Consider the following 23,938-nt stretch of genomic DNA (forward strand, 5'->3'; position numbering starts at 1 on the left):
CGCCACGACCCTTCCAGCAGCCCATGCTTACTTCACAGGAGCCGTGGCTGGGGCCCCCCGCCCGTGAGGGCAGCTGTGACGGACAGGAATCCACTGGGGACACACATGCCACGAGAGGAGCCCGTGAGGAAAGCAGAAAGTAAGTGAGCAGGAACGAAGGAAGAGAAGGCCGGAAAGCAGGTGGTGGGCCACCCCAGGAACGAGGGTGACGCCAAGGAAGGAATCGCGAGCGGCAGGGGCTCCGGGCCCGCAGCTCAGAGAGAACAATGAGGAGGTGCTAAGCCCTCCAGGGGACCGCACACCGGCCTCACGCACGGGGCCAAGGGTCAGGGCGCCCGAGCGCGGTGGGCACCCCCGTCCACATTCCAGAGACCGGTGTGCAACCCGCAGCCCGCCGGGCTGTCCCCGAGAGGACAGGCAGAAGGGAGACCACCTGCAGGAAGCCGCTGGGGGACGTGCTATCTCGAAACAAGGACACGGGACCAGGAGCAGGGGTCCCACGCAGGACGGGCCAAGGGAGCCGAGTGATGGTGGAAAAGACACACAGGCAGGCAGGGAGGGCGGACAGCCAGGGTGGGGGCGAGCGGCCCCGGGAGGGCTTTCCAGGGGGCGCGACGCACTGAGTTCTGGGCACGCGGGAGCGTCCGCAGGGTCGGTCTCAGTGCAGTAACAGAACACGCCGCGTCCTCCCCGAGGCGGCGGATCACTGGCCTGACGGCGGAGTGCACCCTGTCCTCCCCGGGGGCCAACGGGCCGGGCGCCTCCCCTCCCAAGTGGCGGAAGGCTATCTCGATCCAGGAAGGCCTGCGCTCACCCACTAGGGCGCCTCCACGAAATACGCCAGGATACTGCAACTGCTGAGCCCAACGGAGGGAGGCCAACCCAGAGAGCGCCGAGACGGGGTTCCTCCGAGAGGCCCCCAAACCAAAGGATACGCGGGGTGCCTTCCGTCCGGCACACCAGGTAGAGGCAGGCCGCGATCACGTGGGCCATTTTCCGGCCGCGGGTCAGGTGCTTGCTCACGGCCATCTTGAAGAAGTTGAAGGCTGTGTCCAGGCAGTGCTGGTTCAGCTGCAGCTGGTTCCCCAGGTGATGGATCTGACGCCTCCCTAGGATACAACAGAGACGTTACCACGATTCCCAAGGTTAGGACAGACCGGCCCTTTCCCTTCCACGTTTTCAAGTGCACTTTGTGCGGGTTCCAAGCTTTACATGTGGGCGCGGGTGTGAAGTCCCCAGGGTCCCTAGGACTGTCACCGCTCTCCCGGGTCCCTAGGACTGTCACCGCTCTCCCAGGGTCCCTAGGACTGTCACCGCTCTCCCAAGGTCCCCAGGACTGTCACCTCTCTCCCAGTGTCCCTAGGACTGTCACCACTCTCCCAGTGTCCCTAGGACTGTCACCGCTCTCCCAGTGTCCCTAGGACTGTCACCTCTCTCCTGGGTCCCTAGGACTGTCACTGCTCTCCCAAGGTCCCTAGGACTGTCACCGCTCTCCCAGGGTCCCTAGGACTGTCCACCTCTCTCCTGGGTCCCTAGGACTGTCACCACTCTCCCAAGGTCCCTAGGACTGTCACTGCTCTCCCAAGGTCCCTAGGACTGTCACCGCTCTCCCAGGGTCCCTAGGACTGTCCACCTCTCTCCCGGGTCCCTAGGACTGTCACCTCTCTCCCAGGTCCCTAGGACTGTCACCGCTCTCCCGGGTCCCTAGGACTGTCACCGCTCTCCCAGGGTCCTAGGACTGTCACCGCACTCCCGGGTCCCTAGGACTGTCACCTCTCTCCCAGTGTCCCTAGGACTGTCACCTCTCTCCTGGGTCCCTAGGACTGTCACTGCTCTCCCAAGGTCCCTAGGACTGTCACCGCTCTCCCAGGGTCCCTAGGACTGTCACCTCTCTCCCAGGTCCCTAGGACTGTCACCTCTCTCCCAGTGTCCCTAGGACTGTCACCGCTCTCCCAAGGTCCCTAGGACTGTCACCGCTCTCCCAGGGTCCCTAGGACTGTCACCTCTCTCCCAGGTCCCTAGGACTGTCACCTCTCTCCCAGTGTCCCTAGGACTGTCACCTCTCTCCCAGTGTCCCTAGGACTGTCACCACTCTCCTGGGTCCCTAGGACTGTCACCGCACTCCTGGGTCCCTGGGACTGTCACCTCTCTCCTGGGTCCCTAGGACTGTCACCGCTCTCCCAGGGTCCCTACGACTGTCACTGCACTCCCGGGTCCCTAGGACTGTCACCTCTCTCCCAGTGTCCCTAGGACTGTCACCTCTCTCCCAGTGTCCCTAGGACTGTCACCTCTCTCCTGGGTCCCTAGGACTGTCACTGCTCTCCCAAGGTCCCTAGGACTGTCACTGCTCTCCCAGGGTCCCTAGGACTGTCACCTCTCTCCCAGTGTCCCTAGGACTGTCACCGCTCTCCAGGTCCCTAGGACTGTCACCGCTCTCCCAGGGTCCTAGGACTGTCACCGCACTCCCGGGTCCCTAGGACTGTCACCTCTCTCCCAGTGTCCCTAGGACTGTCACCGCTCTCCAGGTCCCTAGGACTGTCACCGCTCTCCCAGGGTCCTAGGACTGTCACCGCACTCCCGGGTCCCTAGGACTGTCACCTCTCTCCCAGTGTCCCTAGGACTGTCACCGCTCTCCCAGTGTCCCTAGGACTGTCACCGCTCTCCCAGGGTCCCTAGGACTGTCACCTCTCTCCTGGGTCCCTAGGACTGTCACCGCTCTCCCAGGGTCCCTAGGACTGTCACCTCTCTCCCAGTGTCCCTAGGACTGTCACCGCTCTCCCGGGTCCCTAGGACTGTCACCGCTCTCCCGGGTCCCTAGGACTGTCACCGCACTCCCGGATCCCTAGGACTGTCACCGCTACCGCTCTCCCAGGGTCCTAGGACTGTCACCGCACTCCCGGGTCCCTAGGACTGTCACCTCTCTCCCAGGGTCCTAGGACTGTCACCGCTCTCCCAGTGTCCCTAGGACTGTCACCGCTCTCCCGGGTCCCTAGGACTGTCACCGCTCTCCCGGGTCCCTAGGACTGTCACTGCTCTCCCAGGGTCCTAGGACTGTCACCGCACTCCCGGGTCCCTAGGACTGTCACCTCTCTCCCAGGGTCCCTAGGACTGTCACTGCTCTCCCAGTGTCCCTAGGACTGTCACCTCTCTCCTGGGTCCCTAGGACTGTCACTGCTCTCCCAAGGTCCCTAGGACTGTCACCGCTCTCCCAGGGTCCCTAGGACTGTCACCTCTCTCCCAGGTCCCTAGGACTGTCACCTCTCTCCCAGTGTCCCTAGGACTGTCACCGCTCTCCCAGGGTCCCTAGGACTGTCACCGCTCTCCCGGGTCCCTAGGACTGTCACCGCTCTCCCAGGGTCCCTAGGACTGTCACCGCACTCCCGGATCCCTAAGACTGTCACCGCTCTCCCAGGGTCCTAGGACTGTCACCGCACTCCCGGGTCCCTAGGACTGTCACCTCTCTCCCAGTGTCCCTAGGACTGTCACCACTCTCCCAGTGTCCCTAGGACTGTCACCGCTCTCCCAGTGTCCCTAGGACTGTCACCTCTCTCCTGGGTCCCTAGGACTGTCACTGCTCTCCCAAGGTCCCTAGGACTGTCACCGCTCTCCCGGGTCCCTAGGACTGTCACTGCTCTCCCAAGGTCCCTAGGACTGTCACCGCTCTCCCAGGGTCCCTAGGACTGTCACCGCTCTCCCAGTGTCCCTAGGACTGTCACCGCTCTCCGGGTCCCTAGGACTGTCACCGCTCTCCCAGGGTCCTAGGACTGTCACTGCACTCCCGGGTCCCTAGGACTGTCACCTCTCTCCCAGTGTCCCTAGGACTGTCACCTCTCTCCCAGTGTCCCTAGGACTGTCACCGCTCTCCCAGGGTCCCTAGGACTGTCACCTCTCTCCTGGGTCCCTAGGACTGTCACTGCTCTCCCAAGGTCCCTAGGACTGTCACCGCTCTCCCAGGGTCCCTAGGACTGTCACCTCTCTCCCAGTGTCCCTAGGACTGTCACCGCTCTCCGGGTCCCTAGGACTGTCACCGCTCTCCCAGGGTCCTAGGACTGTCACCGCACTCCCGGGTCCCTAGGACTGTCACCTCTCTCCCAGTGTCTCTAGGACTGTCACCACTCTCTCAGTGTCCCTAGGACTGTCACCTCTCTCCCAAGGTCCCTAGGACTGTCACCGCTCTGCGCTTGGGGAGCAAGGGTCTGCAGCCTGAGCAGTTGCTCCTCCCGAGGCCCCTGAGCTCAGGGTGGCAGCAAAGGGCTTGTGGGCTGGCCAGCCTGGGGCTGCTCCCTGTGACACGCTCCGCACAGACACGGCCTCCTGACAGGGACAGACGAGACTGCCCGCCGGCCGTGGGCCCCCACGGGAACACCCGTCCCACAGCTGAGTTCCCCGGACTGGCCTCCTGCTCCGACGGCCAGGAGGCTGGCTCGTGCCTGCCCGGCCTCCCCAGCAGGGCCAGCTGGCCTCCCCGCCAGCCTGTCCACCAAGAGCCGCTGCCCCGGCCTGCCGTGTGCCATCGTGCAAGGGCGGGAGCAGCAGCAGGCAGATCCGGGGAGGCGGGGGGCTGCCAGGTGACAGGACGGCCGGGACGGCGACCAGTCTGGGACACAGCCCACACACACCCCTCTTCCTGGACGAGCACATCCCACGAGCTACAGCAGCAGCGGGAGAGGACGCAGACGTGCCGTGCCGGCACAGGAGAAGTCACCGCGGGCCGTGTGGCCGGAGCCTGTGGCAGGGACGCAGCAAGAGCTGCAGTGTGGCGGGCTGTCCACCCACCCTGGCCGCCACGCAGACTCCCCACTCCACCTAACACCTGCTGGCTCCCCAGACCCACTCTTCTGGCAAAGGCCACCCTGAGCTGGGCCAAGGAGAGAAGCCAGGGACCTGTGCTTCACCCACGAACAGCGAAGTGCTGACCGCCCCCGCCCCCCCCGGCCCCTGTCTGGCAAGGGGAAGGCGAGGGCTGTGTGGCTCACGGTCCGGCCCGCCCACCCTAGGCATGCTGCTGACGACGACCGCCAGCCACAGGCAGGCACCCGGGGAGCCGGCGCCCCGAGGAGCCGGCATCCGGCATGTGATCTGGCAGCAGGGGGACCCGACGGTCGGCACGCCCTCCCGGTGACACACCCCCGCCCTGCCTGGAGCCCTCCATTCCGGCTGAACCGACACGGGATCAGGGCCACTGTCCCCAGGGCCACGGCCCTGACTGGACAGAAGGGCAGCAGGGCCTAGCGCCACCCCCGATCGGCAGGCTCGCACTCAGCCCAGCAAGCCCGGAGGCGAGCAGAGCCGCTGGGACAACACAGAGCAGCAGGGGCCCCACCTGCCGGCTCTGTGGGGCTTGGCGGGGGGGGGGGTGGGAGGGTGTGCTCTCAGAGCAGAGCGGGCAGGAGGGGACTCCCTGCCGGCTTGGGGACACAGAACTACTGTGATACGTTATGTTATCGCAGCTTCATTGCACATAATTCACACACCGTAATATCTTCTCACCGGAAGTATGATTCGACGGTTGTGGCATATTCACAATTCATCATCCCAAAAGAAACCCTGTCCTCATTAGCAGTCACTCCCCACTCACCCCCCCCCCCCACAATGAGTTTTTAATTCATGCGAGGTCAGCCAGCACCACGGCAGACTGAGAAGTCACATGACGCAGGGACACAAGCACAAAGACACAAAGATGCTGGTAAGCATGAACTTGTGTACAACCGATTCCTGATCAACGAACCACAGCTTCTTCCCTTTAGGCTTCCTCCCAATAAACGAATGCTAAAAGTAAACACACCTGGGGCGCCCGGGGGGCTCGGTCAGGTGAGCGTCGGACTTCGGCTCAGGTCATGGTCCCAGGGCCATGGGATCAAGCCGCTTGTCGGGATTCTCTCTCTCACCTTCTCTGCCTCTCTCTCTCTCTCTCCGCCCTCTCCCCAAATAAAAATTTTTTAAAAAAGGAAACACACTAGCACACAGGTGCCTTCAAAATTTTGGCATTTTGTGAGGCGAGGCCCGCGTTTCCATTCAAGCCGGGGGCGGGACGGCATCCTCCCCGGCCCACGCCAAGGGTCAGGAGGGCAGGAACACGAACACAGGGCAGGGCCGGGGCCCAGCGCCCCGGAGAACGTGCGGGAGGAAGGGTCTGACTCCGAACGGCTCAAGAATCTGCACACCTTCCATCCACAGGGTGCCTCCACCTCCCAACCCCCAAGGCCAGGAGGACCTCCACGACGCCAGCCGGGCCCCAAGGTCAGGCCGGTGCTGCGGGGACGGGGGTCACACCGACTCCTGTGACTGGATCCGGGCTGCCGGGGGCTGCCAGAGGCCTGCGCGGCCACAGAGGCGAAGGGCTCCGCCTCAGACTTGCGTGTGTGAGCGAGAGCGGACCCTAACGGTCACTGACCTCTGTGGAAAACGGCAACAAAAGGGAGAAGAAACCCCAAGTTCCACAAGCCGACTGGTAACGGAAGGAGGCCTGTAAAGCCCACGGCCTCCTCCAATATTACAAAGATCTCGGTCCTCCCAGTGGAGCACAGAGAGTTGAGCATCTGACGCTTGATTTCGGCTCAGGTCATGATCCCAGAGCTGTGGGATCGAGCCCCTCGTCAGGCTCAGCACTGACCGCACAGAGCCTGCTTGGGATTCTCTCTCCCTCCCTCCCTCCCTCTGCCCCTTCCCCACGCACACGCGTGCACGCGCACACGCTGTCTACAAGAGTTAAAAAATTAAAAGAAAGACACAGCCCTGGAAAATTAAAAGCACAATCGCTAAACTTTTTTCAAACTCAAAATTAACTGGGAGCCGTGTGGACACAGATAAAGACCTCGACAGTGAGCTCGGGCGTGGAGGAAGAGTGGCCGCCGGCGGGGTCCGGGGTGGGGAGGGGGCTCGCAGCTGGCTCGCGAGGCCTCTGCCTCCAGACAGGGGGTGGGCTCCTGCGGGAGGGATCATCAGGAAGAACAAGGACGCGGCACGAGGACAACGGACCCCACAAGAAGGACAGCAGTCCGGCAGGCACAGAGCTGAGGGAGGGGCCCAGCGGGTGGTGCAGGAGGCCAGCGGACAGCAAGTGTTGCGGGGGCAGCGGGACGTTATCTCCCTGCAGCCCTGCCAGGCGCTGCGTGGCCCTCGGGACTGATCTCTACGGAGCACAGGACGGGAGAGGGAGGAACGTGGCAGCCTCGGGGCCCAGATGGCCAGCGCCCGGTCACGGGAGGCCAGGTACACCTGGCGTGGGGCAAGGACAGGGGGGCCGCCTTGGCAGAGTCACCCCAAACCCACAGCCAGCTCCAACCCCGGCGGCTTCTACAACAGGCCAGCACTCTCCAGGTGCGTCTAGCTGGGAGAAATGGTCACACACAGGAGGAGACCAGGGACAAGGGCCAGCCCCATAGCCAGGCCAAGCAAGATGTCCGAATTAGGGCAGCCATGGGGGCACACTCGGGGCTGTCTCTGCAACTCTGCTGGGAGACCAGAGGTCATTTAAAAAGAATTAAAAAAACAAAAAACAAAAAAACAAAAAAAACCCAGAGGGGGCGCCTGGGTGGCTCAGTCAGCTAAGCATCTGACTCTTGATTTCTGCTCAGGTCATGATCTCACAGTTCGTGAGTTCGAGCCCCGCGTCAGGCTCTGGGCTGACAGTGTGGAGCCTGCTTTGGAATTCTCTCTCAGCCTCTCTCTCTCTGCCCCTCCCCTGCATGTACTTGTGCTCTCTCTCTCTCTCTCTCTCTAAAAATAAAAAGAAATAAACCTCATGGGATGTCTGGGTGGCTCAGTCAGTTAAGCATCTGCCTTTGGCTCAGGTCATGATCTCAGATTTTGTGAGTTCAAGCCCCACATCAAGCTCGCTGCTGTCAGTGCAGAGCCTGCTTCGGATCCTCTGTCCCCCTTTCTCCCCGCCTCCCCCACTCCTGCTCTCTGCCTCTTGCAAAAAAAACCAATAAACATTTAAAAAAACTAAAAAAAAAAAAAAAAAAAAAAAAAGAACAGAAAGGAGAAATAGCAGTCTCTAAATTTGCGGGTTCCAGATGGAGCAAAGCTTGCAGCAATGAACAGCTGTAATTACAAATATCAAAAAAGAAAAAGAAAAGCCTGAAACAGTGGCCACAGCTCCCAAGTTAAAAAACTAAAAAGGAACAAGGGACTGAACAGAAGATGTAAAAGGGAGGAGACAATGGAGAGAAGGCTCCGATCAAGCAAGAGACACACAAACAGGACAGATGACCCCACACCGAGGCTCTGGAGAGATGAATGCAGTTAAGAAAAAAGGGAGAAAGCCCAGATGACCGAGGCCACGAATGAAGACAGGCCGTCCTCCCAAATCAGGAGACCCAGGGGCACAGGGGGAGGGTGTGGCAAATGAGTCTCAGGACAGTCTGAGTTACTCGAAGACAAGTCGAGGACATCTTACCAAAACCGACAAGAGAGAGCAGGAAGATAATTGGTCCCACTAAAACCCTAGGAAAAGTAGTCCCAATCAAGAAGATGCATCTTTAATCTTTAAGCATAATTAAAACCTCTCACAAAGAAAGGTCAAGGCCCAGAGGACTTCCCATTCCCACATGCTTAAGAAGACACTGGTAGGTCACACAGGAGCCCTTGCAGAGAGCAAGGAACAATGCAGCGCGACCCTGCAGGGTCTTGGCCAGAGGGGCAAGGTGCGTTTAACCTCACAAACTCAGTGTACTTCATCACGTCAACAAAACAAATAGAAAACGCATATAATCATTGCAACAAAGGCAAAGGAGCATGTGACAAAATGCTAACGTGATTCTTCCTGACAACAAGCTGGTGGTCACCATCACACCAAGGTCAGGAGACAGACAGGAACATGCACGGTCACCACTCTGCCCAACATCACCCCAGGGAGAGCGGCCACACGGCAATAATGGGTAACAAAGCCCTGGAAACAAATGATGGCGTACAGATGGGGAAGAGAGAGGTAGCAAATGACTATCACACATCACGTGACTGTTAACCAAGAAGCAGCCATGCATGACCAGATTTCATGAGTAACTGATCTACAGCGCCCAGGTAATCCCAACCACAGTCTGGGCAAGTTTTCCTGTGGAAACCGACAAGCCGATTCTAACATTTACTCTGCCACGCAAAGGAGCTAGAAGGGCCGAGACCACCCTGAAGAGGGGCAGTGCCGCAAAGCTACACTGTGGGACTTCCACAAGGACACCACGGCGGTCAAGACAGTGTGGCACCAGCACAGGAGTGTGGAATGGACTTATCCCTACACAGTCACTTGACTTGTGACGAATGGACCGGTTCAGCGTCCTGGTTTCAGAAAGGACGGTCTTCTTGGCGAATGGGACAATTATACGTCCACATTGAAAAATGTAAGCCTCAACCCCTACCTCACACCATAGATACAAAATTCATCCGAGGGAAATCCCAAACCTACCTGCGAAATACAAAACAACAAAGGTTCTAGGTGAAAACACAAGAGAGTGTCTGCAGATCTCGGGGTAGACAAGAATGTCTTCAGTCACAAAACCCCCAACCGTAAAAAAGGCAACATGTTGGGACTTCATTAAAATTAAGAAATTTCTACTCATCCAGAAAAAATGTTGAGACTTAAGTGAAAAGACAAGTCACCAGCTGGGAAAGGGATTCAGAATGTGCACCTCCAACCAAGGGCTCAAATGCAGAATGTATCAAAACATCTACAAAGCAGTAAGAAAATGATAACTCAGATTTTTTAAAAAAACCTCACAAAAGAAGGATCTCTGAATGGCCAAAAAGCACACACGAAGGTGTTCCACGCAGCCACTCACCAGGCAAAGCAAACGAAAGCACACACCCAGCAGAAAGACCGGAGTCAGCAAAAGCACCGACACCGAGTGCGGACACGGCCCCTGTGCTCCCGCGTGGTTGCAGCCGGGAGGGTGACGCGGCACAACCGTGCTGGAAAGCCTCCGGCGCATCTACCGAACGTGAGCGCATGCCTGCGGCCCCAGAAGCCCCACTCACAAGCACACCCCCAAGGGGCGTCGACCAGAGGACGGAGTGCAAGGAGGTGCCCGGCAGCTCACGTACAGCAGCCAGAAAGGAAGCCCCAAACACCCACCGACAGGAAAAGTGGGTGAACAAACTGTGCTGTATTCACACAGTGAAGTCCCAACGGCCCAAAACAAAGTACCGATGTGCACAAGAAAGGGCGTTTTCCAGGATCCCAATCATCTGCAGCAGAAAAACACATAAATCCAACGGACAGCAAGGAGCTTTCTGGGGTTCAAGTATGTTCAGGGCGCTCGGGCGGCTCAGCTTGTTGAGTGTCCGACTCTTGATTTCGGCTCAGGTCGTGATCTCACAACTTGTGGGTTCGAGCCCCGTGTTAGGCTCTGTGCCGACAGCTCGGGAGCCTGGAGCCTGTTTCTGATTCTGTCTCTCTCTCTCTCTCTCTGCCCCTCCCCTGCTCATGCTCCTTCTCTCTCTCTCAAAAATAAACATTAAAAAAAAAAAAAAAAAAACTTTTCTTTAAAAATTTTTTTTTCAACGTTTATTTATTTTGGGGACAGAGAGAGACAGAGCATGAACAGGGGAGGGTCAGAGAGAGAGGGAGACACAGAATCGGAAACAGGCTCCAGGCTCTGAGCCATCAACCCAGAGCCTGACGCGGGGCGCGAACTCACGGACCGCGAGATCGTGACCTGGCTGAAGTCGGACGCTTAACCGACTGCGCCACCCAGGCGCCCCGAAAACTTTTCTTTTAAAAAGAAGCATGTTCTACCTTGATCCGTGAGGCACACCTGATCTGTGTAAGTTTACAAAGCAGTTCACCTAAGGTCAGTATGTTTTATGCACCTGACTATGCATATGTTACACCAAGAAAAACAGACACAAAAAGAATAGAATAGAAACGGCTCCCAAGTAAAAGGGCTCTCAAGTCAACGAAGAACGCTCCAGCCCGGTGGTGCCTCCGAAGTCCAGAGACGGAGGGAAAACCCCCAAGGGGCCGGTTAGGAGAGATGACGAGAGAGATCAAAACTCAGACTGGCAGCAACCTTCCCATGCTGGTGACATCACATCCCTGCGTCCTGCTCAGCCCCCCAACACAGCCCAGAGGAGGTGGCTAACCTGCTAAGCACAACCTGGTAGCGTTCCCAACAAAACCAGAGACGGACCCTGGAAAGGTGTGGGCACAAGGGCCACACAGGAGGGGCGCCAGGAGCCGGCAAACTACGTGAGCGTAAAGAACGAGCAGGGCGCTGCTGGGAGCCGTCTCAGCCCATTTTCCAATTTTCCTGTTTTCTCATCAGGGCAAACGGATCGGCAACCACCGTGGGGGCTGAAGCCACACGCCCAGACTGCACCCAGACCCACGGCTGGGTGGGGGACGGTCGCACACGCCCCAGGGCACCAGGACGGAGGGGTCAGCACAGCACTTCCAAACCAGGGCCAGGGGAGGTGAGGGACACGAGAAGGAGCAGACGGAGAAGCTACGCGGGAAGCAGCAGGCAGCGATAACGGGAATTTCGAAAGTGAAATACGGACCACGAAGCGCGAGGCGGGGGCAGCCCCAGCACATCAGAAGCGTACCGGCATGGGGCGCCTGGGTGGCGCAGTCGGTTAAGCGTCCGACTTCAGCCAGGTCACGATCTCGCGGTCCGTGAGTTCGAGCCCCGCGTCGGGCTCTGGGCTGATGGCTCAGAGCCTGGAGCCTGTTTCCGATTCTGTGTCTCTCTCTCTCTCTGCCCCTCCCCCGTTCATGCTCTGTCTCTCTCTGTCCCAAAAATAAATAAACGTTGAAAAAAAAAAAAAAAAAAAAAAAAAAAGAAGCGTACCGGCCGCACCTCTCAGACAACGCCCGGAAAGCCTGCTGGGGTCTGCCCTTTCCGCCTCCCCCAGGAGCTACGGAAAAGGACAGGAGGAAATAAAATTGCCCTAAACTCACCAGGGCCGAGAGCAAAGAAAGATCTCCGAGGACAGGAGGTCAACCCAGCGCAGCCTCACGGCCAGGCCCCAAGCGCCAAGCAAAAGCAGCAGAACCGGGGGCTGGGCCCGCCGGCCTCCCTGTCCCCCAGAGCCCCCGCCCGAGCAAAGACCGGATGCCGACGGTGGCGGGAGGGGACACCTGCCCAGGTGGGCGGAGGGTCGGCGGGCCCTCCTGCAGGCGCCCGGCGCAGGCTGCTTTCCGCAGGCAAGAGCCCCGAGGAAAGGCCCGGCCCCTGGGGCCGCCCAGCGCTCCCCCAAATGCCTTGGCCTCAGACCTCGCTGTGGCCCCGCTCTGAGGGTTCTGCAAGTTGTTTTGATTTCTTACTTAACCAAGGCTAACTATCTTCAATAAGATGGATTATTTCTGTCCTGTTAGTTTCCGATTTTGCTGCAAGCACAAGACCGTGTGACGGCCTCCCTTCACTCGGGTCCACCTTGAAGTCGGCACACAGAACACCAGCACGGGACGGCACCAGCCACAGTGAAGGGGCGGAGCTGGGCCAGCACCAGGTGGTGGCCTGACCCTCCCTTGTGAAAGGAGCCCCTGGTGCTGTCCCGACCACAGGACAAGTGGCCACCGACCGTGTCAGGGGACAGGTCCTACGCACGGTATGATCTCTAATAAAAACTAACTATGCTAATAATAAACCCATGGCATAGAGAAAAAAGCACGAAAGAAATGTAAAAGCATCCCGTTACGCAATCATTCCAAGCCCACGAACTGCCCTCCTGGCGGTCGGGCGCCGCGGCCGGCGATGGTGACGGTGGCACGTGTGATGCTGGCCACACCCACCCACAGGGGAGATGGGTCCTTGAGTGTGATGCGGCGCAGCAGACGGCGGGCTGCAGCTGGGACACCCCACGCCGCGCAGCCTGCCCTCCCGGCACGGGCACGGGCACGCCTTGTTGGCACTTCGCAGACGCGGTGTTTAGGAACAGAAGGCCCCCGGCAAGACTGTGCCGTGTCTCCAGCAGCATCTGCTCACTTTGTGTCTCTGTGTCACATTTTGGTGATTCTCCCGATACTTCAAACTTTTTCATGGTTGTTTTATCTGTTACGGTGATCTGTGGCCGGCGATCTCCAATGTTACCGTTGTAACTGTTTCGGGCCTCCATGAACCCCACCCGTGTAAGACGGTGGCCTTGATAAACGTCGTGTGCGCACCGACACTCCCCCCACCGGCCGCTCTCCCGTCTCCCTCCCTCCCTCTGCCGGGGCTTCCCTGGCCCCTGAGACACAACAGTACTGACATCAGGCCAACTACTAACCCTACGGTGGCCTCTAAGTGTGCAGGTAAACGTGTCGTGTGTCTCTCACCGTCAAAGCTAGAAATGAGGCCGCTGAGTGAGGAGGGCACGTCGGAAGCCGAGACGGGCCGAAAGCTTGGCCTCTTGCGTCCAACCGCGAGCCGAGCTGCGAGCGCAGCGGGAACGTTCTTGAAGGAAATTAAAAGTTCCCCTCCAGTGAGCACACGTGTGATAAGAAAGGGAGGCAGCCTCACTGCCGAGGCGGAGAAAGTTTGAGTGGTCTACGTAGAAGCTCAAACCAGCCGCAACGGTGATCCCTAAAGCCGGAGCCTGATCCGGAGCAGGGCCCGGACTCTCCCATTCTCTGACGGCCGAGAGGGGAGAAAGCTGCAGCGGAAAGTCTGAGGTTGGCAGAGGCGGGTTCGGGAGGCTTAAGCAAAGAAGCCGTGTCCTAACACACAAGCGCGAGGTGAGGCCGCGAGCGCTGACGATGCAGAAGTGCGGCAAGTTGTCCGGAGCCCGAGCGAGGATCGTGAACGAAGTGGCCCCGCTAAGCAACAGACCGTCAGTGTAGACGAAACAGCCTTCTCTAGGGAGCAGACGCCATCGAGGACTTCCACAGCTCGGAAGCAAGGTCAACGCCTGGCTTCAGGGCTTCAGAGGACAGGCTGACCGTCCTGCTGGGGTCAAGGCAGCCGCGGACTTGAAGCGGAGGCCAGGGTTCGCATAGCGTCCTGGAAACCCTGGGGCCCTTGAAGTTACCCTGTGTTCTGCCCGCGCCCTATCGACGGCACACGAAGCCCGGACGGCAGCACATCTGTTCACAACGCGGTTTACTGAATATCTGAAGCCCGCTGTGGAGACCTGCTGCTCAGAAAAAGAAAGATTTCTTCCAAAAAGTTACTGCCCGTGGACAAAGCCCCCGGGCGCCCAAGAGCTCTGATGGAGACGGACAAAGAGAGCAAGGTTGCGTCCATCGCTGATAGCACAGCATCCGTCCCGCAGCCCGTGGATCGAGGAGGCGCTTTGACTTTCGAGTCTTGTTGCTTAAGAAATGCATGTCAAGGCGTGGGTGGCTCAGTCCGTTAAGTGTCCGACTTCGGCTCAGGTCATGATCTCGCAGTCCATGGGTTCGAGCCCCGCGTCGGGCTCTGTGCCGACAGCTCGGAGCCTGGAGCCTGCCTCGGATTCTGTGTCTCCCTCTCTCTCTGCCCCTCCCCTGCTTGCACATTGTATCTCTCTCTCTCTCTCAAAAATAAATAAACGTTAAAAAAAATTAAAAAAAAAAAAAGAAATGCATGTTGGAAGGCTGTAACTGCCATAGACGGTGATTCCTCTTGACAGATCTGGGGAAAGTACACTGAAAACCTTCTGGAAAGTATTCACCACTCTGGATGCTATTAAAAACATTCATGGTTTGGGGCACCTGGGTGGCTCAGTTGGTTGAGCGCCTGATTTCGGCCAAGGTCATGATCTCGTGGTTCATGAGTTTGAGCCCCACGTTGGACTCACTGCTGTCAGCGCAGAGCCCGCTTCAGATCCTCTGTCCCCCTGTCTCTCTGCTCCTCCCCCACTCACTCTCTCTAAGTAAACATTTAGAAAACCCAGAACATTAATGGCTCATGCGGCTCATGGAAAGGGCTCAGAACACCAACAGGGGTCTGGAGGAAGTTGATTCCGGCCCTCGTGAGTGACCGTGAGGGGTTCCAAACTCCAGAGGAGGAAGTCACTGCAGACGTGGTGGACACAGCAAGACAACCAGAACTGGAAAGGAGGCCTGGAGACGCTACAATCTCATGATCGAACTAGAAAGGATGAGGCGTTGCTTCTGATGGGCGAGCAAAGAACGTGGACTCTTGACATGGAATCCATTGCTGGCGGAGATGACGTGAAGATCGTTGACACGACAACAGAGGACGCAGACGATCACATCAACTTGCGGATATCGCGGCTGCAGGGTTTGAGAGGCCGGGCTCCCATTCTCAAAGAAGTTCTACTGTGGGCCAAACGCTCTCAGAGACCACCGCAGGCTACAGAGAAGTTGCTCACGACCGAGAGTCCATCCCTGCGGCAGACTTCATTGTCGCCTTGTTTTCTGAAGTCCCCACGGCCTCCCCAGCCTCCACCCACCGCCTACCTGTCAGCAGCCAGTACCATCGAGGCAGGCCCTCCACCAGCAAAATGATGACTGACTGAGAGCTCAGATGACGGTTAGCACTTTTTTAGCAACAGAGTATTTTTAAATTGAGATATAAACACTGACTTTTTAGACCTAACGCTAGTGCATACTTGAGACCGAGACTAGAATATTGTGCAGATGTAATTTCTACGTGTGCTGGGAAACCCGTTACAAAAAGTTGTGATGTTCACTGTATTGTGGCGGTCTGGAGCGGACCCTGAAGTGTCTCTGAGGTATGCCTTTAAGACCACAGAGCAAGGGGACACACGATCGCTCCCGAGAGTGTCCTCAAGCACATGTCTGAGAAGTGCTGGCAGAATGTGTCCCTGCCTGAGCTGACCACAGCTCAAAGCATCCTCAGCGCTGCGAGACTGGATGCTTTCCCCTGGAATCAGGAAAAAGGCCCTTCTATTCAGCACGGTGCTGAAGGTGCTAGCCAGGGGCCACCGCAGGCCACCCGCTCTTGCCCTCCACCCCACCTCCATCCACCCCCGACAGCTGCCCTCCTCCAGAGCCCCCGCCACAGGAAATACCGTTCTGCAGGGTCTGTGCTCTCGACTCCTTCCCCAGGTTCACGTGGAAGCCGCCGCCCAGGGTTGGGGTTTTGCCGGCACCTAGAAAAACAACCAGCCTGATTAGTCAAAACCTGGCAAAAAAGATCCACACCGACAGACCTTCCCTGCATGGGGCGTCTCTGGAGCCAGGAGCCAGCGGGACCAGCATTCACAGTGCGAGGCAGCCACGATCGGGGCCTCTCCCTCTGCCGTGCCAACGGGGTGGCGGCCTCGACCTGGAGCCGCGGCAGGTGGACCACGGCCACCGGCACTCTCTAAGCACGTTCCAGACCACTGCCACATGGTGGCCAGAGAGAGCACAGCTCACCTCCGAACTACAGCTCTCCCCTCGGCCCTCTGCGCGCTCTGGGCCAGCCCGTTCACAGGAGCTACACCTGCACAGTGACCACTGGCTAGTGCGTCCATCTCCCCACAGGACTGTGGGCTTCCGGAGGGTACGGGCCACGTCCCAGGCCACGCCCTATGCGGCCCAGAGCCTCTGAGCCACCTGGTCTACGGGAGGCACTCACACCTCTGGCCACCTGTGTGCTGCCCACCCCCAGAACGGCAGCCTAGAGAGCCCACCCCGAAGGTGGCCGTAGCCGGGCCTGCGGGCACCCTGCCCTGCATCTCCCAGCGAGGCTCAGATGTCCCAGGAAGTCCCGCACTCTCTGCTCTGCAGACACTGGGGCTGGGACTTCTGCCCTGTCACCCCGTGACGACAGCCAGGCAGAGGTCTGGATTGTGTGCTAGACCTAGAAACCCCGCTGCCGCAGCCACAGAGGGAGTGCTCAGGAAGCCACGAACAAGCAGGGAAATGCTGCCCATGCTACAGGCCAACGCGTGTGACACCAAAGGATTAGAGGCCTCTGCAGCTAGGGGACGTCTCCCACGCTCAGCCACATGACACAGGGGGTGCTGGAGGGACTGAGACACAGGTGGAAGCGACAGGGAAACTCAGAAGTGGCAGGGACCTGGGCACCCAGATCCCTGAAGTCTGGGAGCAGGTCCCCAGGGAAGCATGTGCCCCCCCCCCCCCGCCTCCTGGGGCCAGCAGGGACCTCGGGTCGCCCGCGGGCAGGCACCACACAGGCAGAGCAGAGGAAGCGTGACCTCCGGCACACCTGTGACGGCGACCGGGGCCCGAAGCAACACGAGCGAGATTCCTTAAGGATCTCAGCAAAGTGGTTCCAAAGTTTAGCCAGCAGTGAGAAGGAGTAAGATTGGCCAAGAAAGCTTTGAGAAGAGCAACGAGTGGGCTCTGTTGAGCAGCTGCTGGGCCACGGGCGGGCGGGCTGGCCGGAGCGCGGAGCTGGGAGCCAGCTGTCAGGGGGCCGGGCACCCGCACTCCCCAGCACAGCGGCGGAGCAGAGGGGTTGGGGGGCAGGGCAGGTGGGGACCTTCCCCAGGAGAGCGGGGCCCAGGACGGGGTCGCTCACCACCTGCAGACAGTTTTGCTGTCACTGGGACCGTTGGTTCCTACGGCCGCCCTGACAGACGGCCACAGACTTCACGTCCTTGAGAGGCTGGTCGCAGAGGATGGGGAAGGGAGAGGGACCGGCTGGGTGTCCTCACAGGGCTGGGGAGGCTCAAGCAGGGCATGCTGGGGGCTGGAGAGCTGCAGGGTCCAGAGGGGCTTCATCCACCTGCACCAGCCGCAAAGGGCTTCCCAAATCGGCCGTGCGCCGCCTCGCGGCTCCAGAGCCCATCACAGGCTCCCTGGACCAAGGTCAGGGCCCCGCGTCTGCTCCCTTCCCGTTTTGGTGGTGGTGCTTTTTACAACTCTAGGATCTTCACCTGTGCAACCTTTAACGTACAAGAACCACGGGGGAAGACCCAGTCACTCACAGCACCTGACCAGGACACCCACATCGTGGCCCCTGTTTCCGGCACCCCCAACTTCTATTTTAGAAAAACAGAAACATCGCCATGCTGTTTTAATTAAGATGGATGTATGCTTTCAATAAATGATGGGGCTACTGCATGAGGAAAAGGGTGATGAAATGCTGTAAAGCCCCACCTTCTGGGAACAAGGACCCTGGGAGCCAACACCCCCTGCTTAGACACAGACAGAAGGCGGCCGGGGCGGGTCACTGAGGGAGGCTGTGCCTACGAAGAGCGGGGGCTTCGTTCCGGTCGAGCGGAGATCTCGCAAAGCCACCAGAGGTCACCCGCCCACGTGCCCCCTCCTCCCCCTCCTCCATTACTCTCCCCTGCACCGTCCGGGACCCCCCGCCCCCTCACTGCACTTCCATGTCTGTGCCACCCTTCCCTGCCTCTCCCTGAGGACCCAGTCCCCCTGCCCGGGGCCAGGGCACCTCTGGGGCCGGTCTCCTGACTCCTGCTCACACGGACGCACACATACACTGGTGCACCCTCGCACGCACACTGGCCATGCTCCTCGTTGTGTGCTTCCGGGAGACATGGGGATCCGGTCCCCTCCGCAGACCCACTTCTCTGCAGCAGGGCGGGATGGGGGTGTCCAAGCCTGCTTGCCACACTGAGGCAAACTGATTCTCGTACTCAGCAAACACCACCCACTGGGGTCTGGTTATGAGAGACAGAGTCTCGAATGCGCCCGTGGGTCGTACAAAAAGTGCGTATTTAGCAAACCTCGCCCCCCTAAAACCATGAGCCTAAGGCTCCCCCGAAGTTTGAAACCAGCCGGAGTGTTACCTCCGGTCACCACTGCTGACATACGCCGGTCTCAGCCTGCACAACGTGACACTATTCCGTCTACTTGTCCCACCTCGGACCTTTTCTCTAACAAGCTCCTGTGGCAAAAATCCACGCTGGAATCAGCTGGTGGAAGGTACGGCCAGGCCAAGACCGCCCCCTCGTGGACAGCGGTGGGGCGCCTGATGCCGCCTGTGGCAGCGGGAGCAGGAGGGCACCGCGGTCCGACCCTGGAGACGGGCGCACCATGAGCCCCCCAGGCTGGGCGTCAGGGACCGAGCCAGTAACACCAGGGAGAGAAAGGCAGGGATGAGGCGGGGCCCCGGCACGACCGAGACGCCTCAGCACCCCAGAGAGACGCTCGTACAGATCTGTCTGTCCCCCGTCTCACCCACAAGCCCCATCAACACTCGTAAGCAAAAACTTCCATCGCTTTCTATTAACTTAATTTTAAGGGAGGGGTGTCTATCTAACTTCTTCTCAAGAGAGGCCCTGGGAGCGGCCGGAGCCCCCACATGGACACATGCTCCTCTGGGGCCGCCAGCAGGCCCTCGACAGGACCGCAGGGAGTCCCGGGTCCCGGGATGCAGCCTGGACACAGATCCAGGGAGGGATAAACAGCTGGGCGCAGGCCACAGCCGAGACTGCGCTCAAGCCGGCGCGGCTCCCAAACAGCTTGCTCCGTAGGGAAACCACGCAGCACGGAGCGTAGAGAACGAAAAAGGGTGCAAACGACATCTTAACAAGAAGAGTCCTCTCTCTCCATGGGCCTCTAGGACAGCCCGGCCAGCGTTTCCTGCGAAGCGGCACTTTGGCCAGGAGCTCCACGGGGCTTTGAGGGGCCACAGGACAGAGCAGATGCAGGACCTTCCGCCTCTGGGACCAGAGCTCGGCCAGGACAGCACCCGGCGCTCAGCGGCCCAGGACACCGGTGGGCCGTCCCGGGAGAGCCACGTATGGGCAGGGCGCACTAGGCAGGTGGGTGCAGGTCCCCCCCCCTTAGGGCAGGCGGCCCTCCCCATCCAGGGCCAGGGGTGCAAACACAACTGGGGGTTCATCCACCCCAAATGTGTGCGAAGTGCATCACGACCCTGAACGGTGACACTAGCACTTACAAACACCCTGCTTGAAAGACGCGGTCTGCAGCCAGGAGAAGCTGTGGTTATGGAAGCTGTGGGAAGGCCCCCCCACTCCCCACCCCCCCCCCCCCGCCTCCCTGGGAGGGGCCCCAAGGAAGCAGCAGCCACGGGTTGCCTGGTGCGGAGCCCTCTGGAGGGCTCTGACAACCCCAGGGGGAGGCTGGCGGGAGCCGAGGGCGCCCCAGGGAAGGAGCTGGGGCTTGGAGGCCCTCGGGTGGACACGCGGCACAGGACACTCAGAGTCGATCCTTCGTGCCCTGCTGGGAAGCCCCGCTCTGCCCCCGCGGTCCCGGACACGCTGGAGGCGAGCCCCTCCCGGGAGAGTGGCAGGACCCTTCCTCAGGGCCTCGCTAAGACCCCAGCCACTCTGGCCACACTGAACGGCCCGCAGTCCCCAGGTGCCCACACCTTCTGCCAGCCGGTCGCCTCCCTGTCGCCTGTGCCCGGCAGCTGAAGGACTCGGCCCGGACGTCCCTAGCACCGCTCACGCTGCCACCCCCGGACGCTGGCCTCACGCTTTGCTGGTCTGGGATCCAGGGAATCAGGGTGACTGGAGCTCTCGAGTCCAGGCCCGGCGCACAATGGGCGCCCACTGGGAAAGACCCCTGGACGGCCAGGAGCCCACAGTGGCAGGGCCTCCGGCCACACGGCCCCGGTATCTACTTCACACAGTCCCAGGTAGTACACCCCTAACTGTCCACGCTCAAACACTGAGAATGGATGCTCAGGAAAGTTGACCATGGGACCCAGTGAGGGCAGCTCAGAGGGCCAGGTCAGCTCTCAGGGCGAGGGGGGAGTGCAGGAAGACCGGAGAAGATCCAGCGGGCACTCGCTCAGGGAGTAACCCCAGGCCACGGCCCAGCCACCACTGCCCTGAGGGGGAAGGGAGGGGGCCAGGCGGCAGAGGGGCTACCGACGCCCCTCCCCTCTCCTGGACGGGCTCCTGCCAGGGAACAGACCCACAGGACAGAGCCAGCCCTGGCCTGGGGAAGTACCTTTGCACCCCCTTTACGGCATGCCTTCCGACAGCACCGGCTCTGAGCCCGTGCTCACCAGGCTGTGCCACCAACTTCGCCGCACACGGGTGAGAGCACATCTCTCACGTCCAGGACCGGCGGGGCGTCCACCGCCTCCGCAGCCTGTTCCCCGTCTGCAGGGAGGGCCGGCGCCGTCATCAGGCGCGCGGGTGCCCGCATCAGCACAGGGCCTCCCCGTGGAGAACCCTAAGGGTCAGCTCCTGCCACCATGTGTTCTGACTACCGTCCCGTTCCTCTCTTTCCAGTGACGGGAGGCACCGCCTGACAACGTGGGACAAAACGACAGCAGTGCTGGGGAGCCCGCACCCCGGCAGCCCCGGAAGTTGCCCCAGAACACAAAGACGTGCGCACTGCACCAGAGGTGATGGGAGAGAGCAGGACACAGGAGTCAGCGAGGCCCAAAGCCACTTCTTTGCAAAGCTCAATTAAAGCGATACACTTCCGGTGGGGGAGACAAAGGGAGAAAGAGAAGAAATCAGGGACATCACTAGAGACCCCGCAGACATCAGAAGGATGAGGAGGGACTGGTGCCGCCTGCTCTGAACGCATCAACTGAACAACTTTGATCGAGGGGGGACCGAGTCCTCGGAACCACACGCTCACCCACGGGGAAAGACTTAACCTAAAACATGACTACAACCTACAACGATTAAAGATACTGCATCTGACGTTAAAAACCTTCTGAGGGAAAAACAAAAACAAAAAGCCTTTTAGGCCCAGAGGGCTACACTGGTGAATTCCACCAAACGTTCCCGGAAGAACGGTTTCCCGGTTCTACACGGTCTCTTCTGAAGAACGTAAGAGAAGGGGACATTCTCCAACCCGTTCCAGAAGATGAGACACTGCAGGAAATCTATGCACCGACATTCCACATTCCACGTCCAGACTCTCAACAAAGTATCAGCAGACCTAACCCCTCAGCATAGCCGAGCTAGGTAAGTCTGCCCCAGCAAGGCAGGTGCGGCACTCGAAGCGCGGCCACGGCCACGCTGATTCAGAAGAAAACCGCGAGGATGTGAGGTGATGAGAGAAAAGCACTGGACGAATTCCAACAGCCACTCGTGATGAAAACTCTCAAAAAACCAGGAGCAGAGAGAGGGCCTCCCCAACTTTACTAAGAGACATCTACCCAAGCCTGCAGCTAAACGTCAACACTGAGTGGGGGACGCTGAGCCCTTCCCTGAGTCCGGCTATAAGGCAAGAAAGAGAAACAAAAGGAAGAAATAAACAGCCCCTGTTTACAAACAACAGGACGGTCTGAATACAAAATGCCAAGAGATGCCGAGAACTCCCAGAACTCACAGCTAAGTTTAGCAAAGTCACAGGAAGCAGGCCAACGACAAAAACCCGTATTACTACATCCCAGCAGTGAACAATCAAACGCTGAATTTTAAAAGATAGTCCTTAGCACAGCTCGCTCTGTACCAGAGGCATCAGCCCCAGAGAAATGAAAACAGGTTCGCAGAAAGGGCCACACGCTGTTTCCAGCAGCTCCGCTCCTCGCCACCCCAAAGTGACCACCGTCCTCCGACCTCAGCCCGACACCCTGGGTGAAGTCACAGGCACCAGGCTGGGGGAAGATGCCAGTCCCCAAAGGTGGGGGACCAAGAGCACATCCACTAGCGGCAGGGCCGGGGACAGGGAGGCTGGGAGAGCCTGCGGGCGACATTTGGAGCTGTGCAACTTTTCTTTACCCCTGAACCTAGCTGCGGTGACAGTCACAGCGCTGGACCCAGATGAAGCCAGCGTTACCACACACTTAGAGAGACAGGACCGGACACGGTCATCGTGTTCCTCCCTTTTAAATTCCGTTATTTAAAAAAACTGCGGGCACATAGTTCACAGGGGGCGGTCCTCCGGACCCCACCGGCTACCCGCGCCCCCCCCCCCGCTGTCCCCTGGCGCGCCCCCCGCGTCCCCCGGTGTCCTCTGGCACCATCCCCGGCGCCCCCCCCCGCGCCCCCCGCGTCCCCCGGCCCCCTCCCGCGTCCCCCGGACCCGGCGCGGACCCACCGTCCAGAGACACGAACTGGCCCACGGCCGACGAGCCGCCGCCGCTGTTCTCCACGAACTGCACCTCGGACACGATGATGTTGTCCTCGAGCACCGAGCCGCAGCCGGTGCACACGGCGTCGCCGCGCGCCGCGTCAAGCTCGATGTCCGTGCCGCCGCAGCCGCGGCACACGCGGCCCGTCATGCCGGCGGCTCTCGCGCGGGCTCGTCGCCCGCTCCCGGCCCAGGCCCCGGCCCCGGCCCCGGTCCGCCCGCCCGCGCGTCGGCCCGCCCGACTCTCGCGAGGCCGCCGCCGCCGCCGCCAAGCCCTCCGATTCGCAGCGGCAGATTCGCCGCGAACGCCGCGGTCGCGCCGCCCGCAACGGTCTCTCCCGCGCGTCGGGGACGGACACCGGGGCTGCGGCGGGGCCTCGAGGACTCGAACCCGCAACCTGCGGACCCGGACGCCGCTACCGGGCCTCAGAACCACTAACCAGCAGGCCTCCCAGGCGGCGCGCGAGCGTCAGCAGTGGGCGGGGCCAGGGGCTGCGGGCGGGGCTTTGGTGCCGAGAGCCTCCGGGAATGGGACCGGGAGCGGTGGGCGGGACCAAGGCGATCGGCGGGGCTTTGAGTGGTGAATGCCCCCAGGACCGGAACCCAGAGCTACGGTAGGAGCCCTGAGTGGTGGGCGGGGCTTTGGGGGCCCGCCCCCTGGGACGGGACGGGGAGCGATGGGCGGAACTTTGAGTGGTGAGTGCCCCCTAGGACCGGACTCGGAGCTGTGGGCGGGGCCGCAGGTGGTGGGCGGGGCTTTGGTGGTGAGCGACACCAAAGAAGTCTCCGGGAGCGGTGGGCGGGTCCAGGCCGGTGGGCGAGGCTTTGGTGGGGAGAGCCGCCTGGGAAGGGGGCGGTGGGCGGAGTCAGAGCGATGGGCGGAGCTTTGGTTGGGAGCGCCCCCTGGGACCCAACGCGGAGCGGTGGGCGGTGCCCGGACAGGTGTGTGCGGCGGTGCTGGCTCGCCTGGCGGCGTGGGTCGGGGGTGGAGACGCCGGGCCCGGGCGCCCGCTTCTTCCCCTGCACAGGCAGGCCCGCCTCGCGATTCGCCCCGGCTCCCCGGCTTCCGCCTGACGGTGCCCGGACGCCCCCATGCGCCCCCTGTCCCGTGCTGTGTGTGCC

General features: G+C 60.3%; 1 protein-coding gene across 3 annotated transcripts in view; it reads right to left on the reverse strand.

Moving 5' to 3' along the window:
• The window catches only part of BRF1 (BRF1 RNA polymerase III transcription initiation factor subunit), a 61,547-nt gene extending 38,243 nt beyond the window's left edge, over window positions 1-23,304 (reverse strand). The window contains exons 1-3 of one of the 3 annotated variants that reach the window (XM_045452190.1): window positions 22,784-23,304; window positions 15,898-15,978; window positions 936-1,109 (exon numbers count right to left, since the gene is read on the reverse strand). In XM_045452190.1, the coding sequence (XP_045308146.1) occupies window positions 936-1,109; window positions 15,898-15,978; window positions 22,784-22,967 (439 nt within the window). In that variant the 5' untranslated portion in view covers window positions 22,968-23,304. The remainder of the gene's footprint in view (window positions 1-935; window positions 1,110-15,897; window positions 15,979-22,783) is intronic. The other 2 variants (XM_045452188.1, XM_045452189.1) reach the window with 2 other exon arrangements.
• Between the last annotated feature and the right edge of the window lie 634 nt (window positions 23,305-23,938).

This window comes from Leopardus geoffroyi, chromosome B3 (assembly GCF_018350155.1).
Source record: "Leopardus geoffroyi isolate Oge1 chromosome B3, O.geoffroyi_Oge1_pat1.0, whole genome shotgun sequence".
In the NCBI taxonomy this organism is placed as follows: Eukaryota; Metazoa; Chordata; class Mammalia; order Carnivora; family Felidae; genus Leopardus; species Leopardus geoffroyi.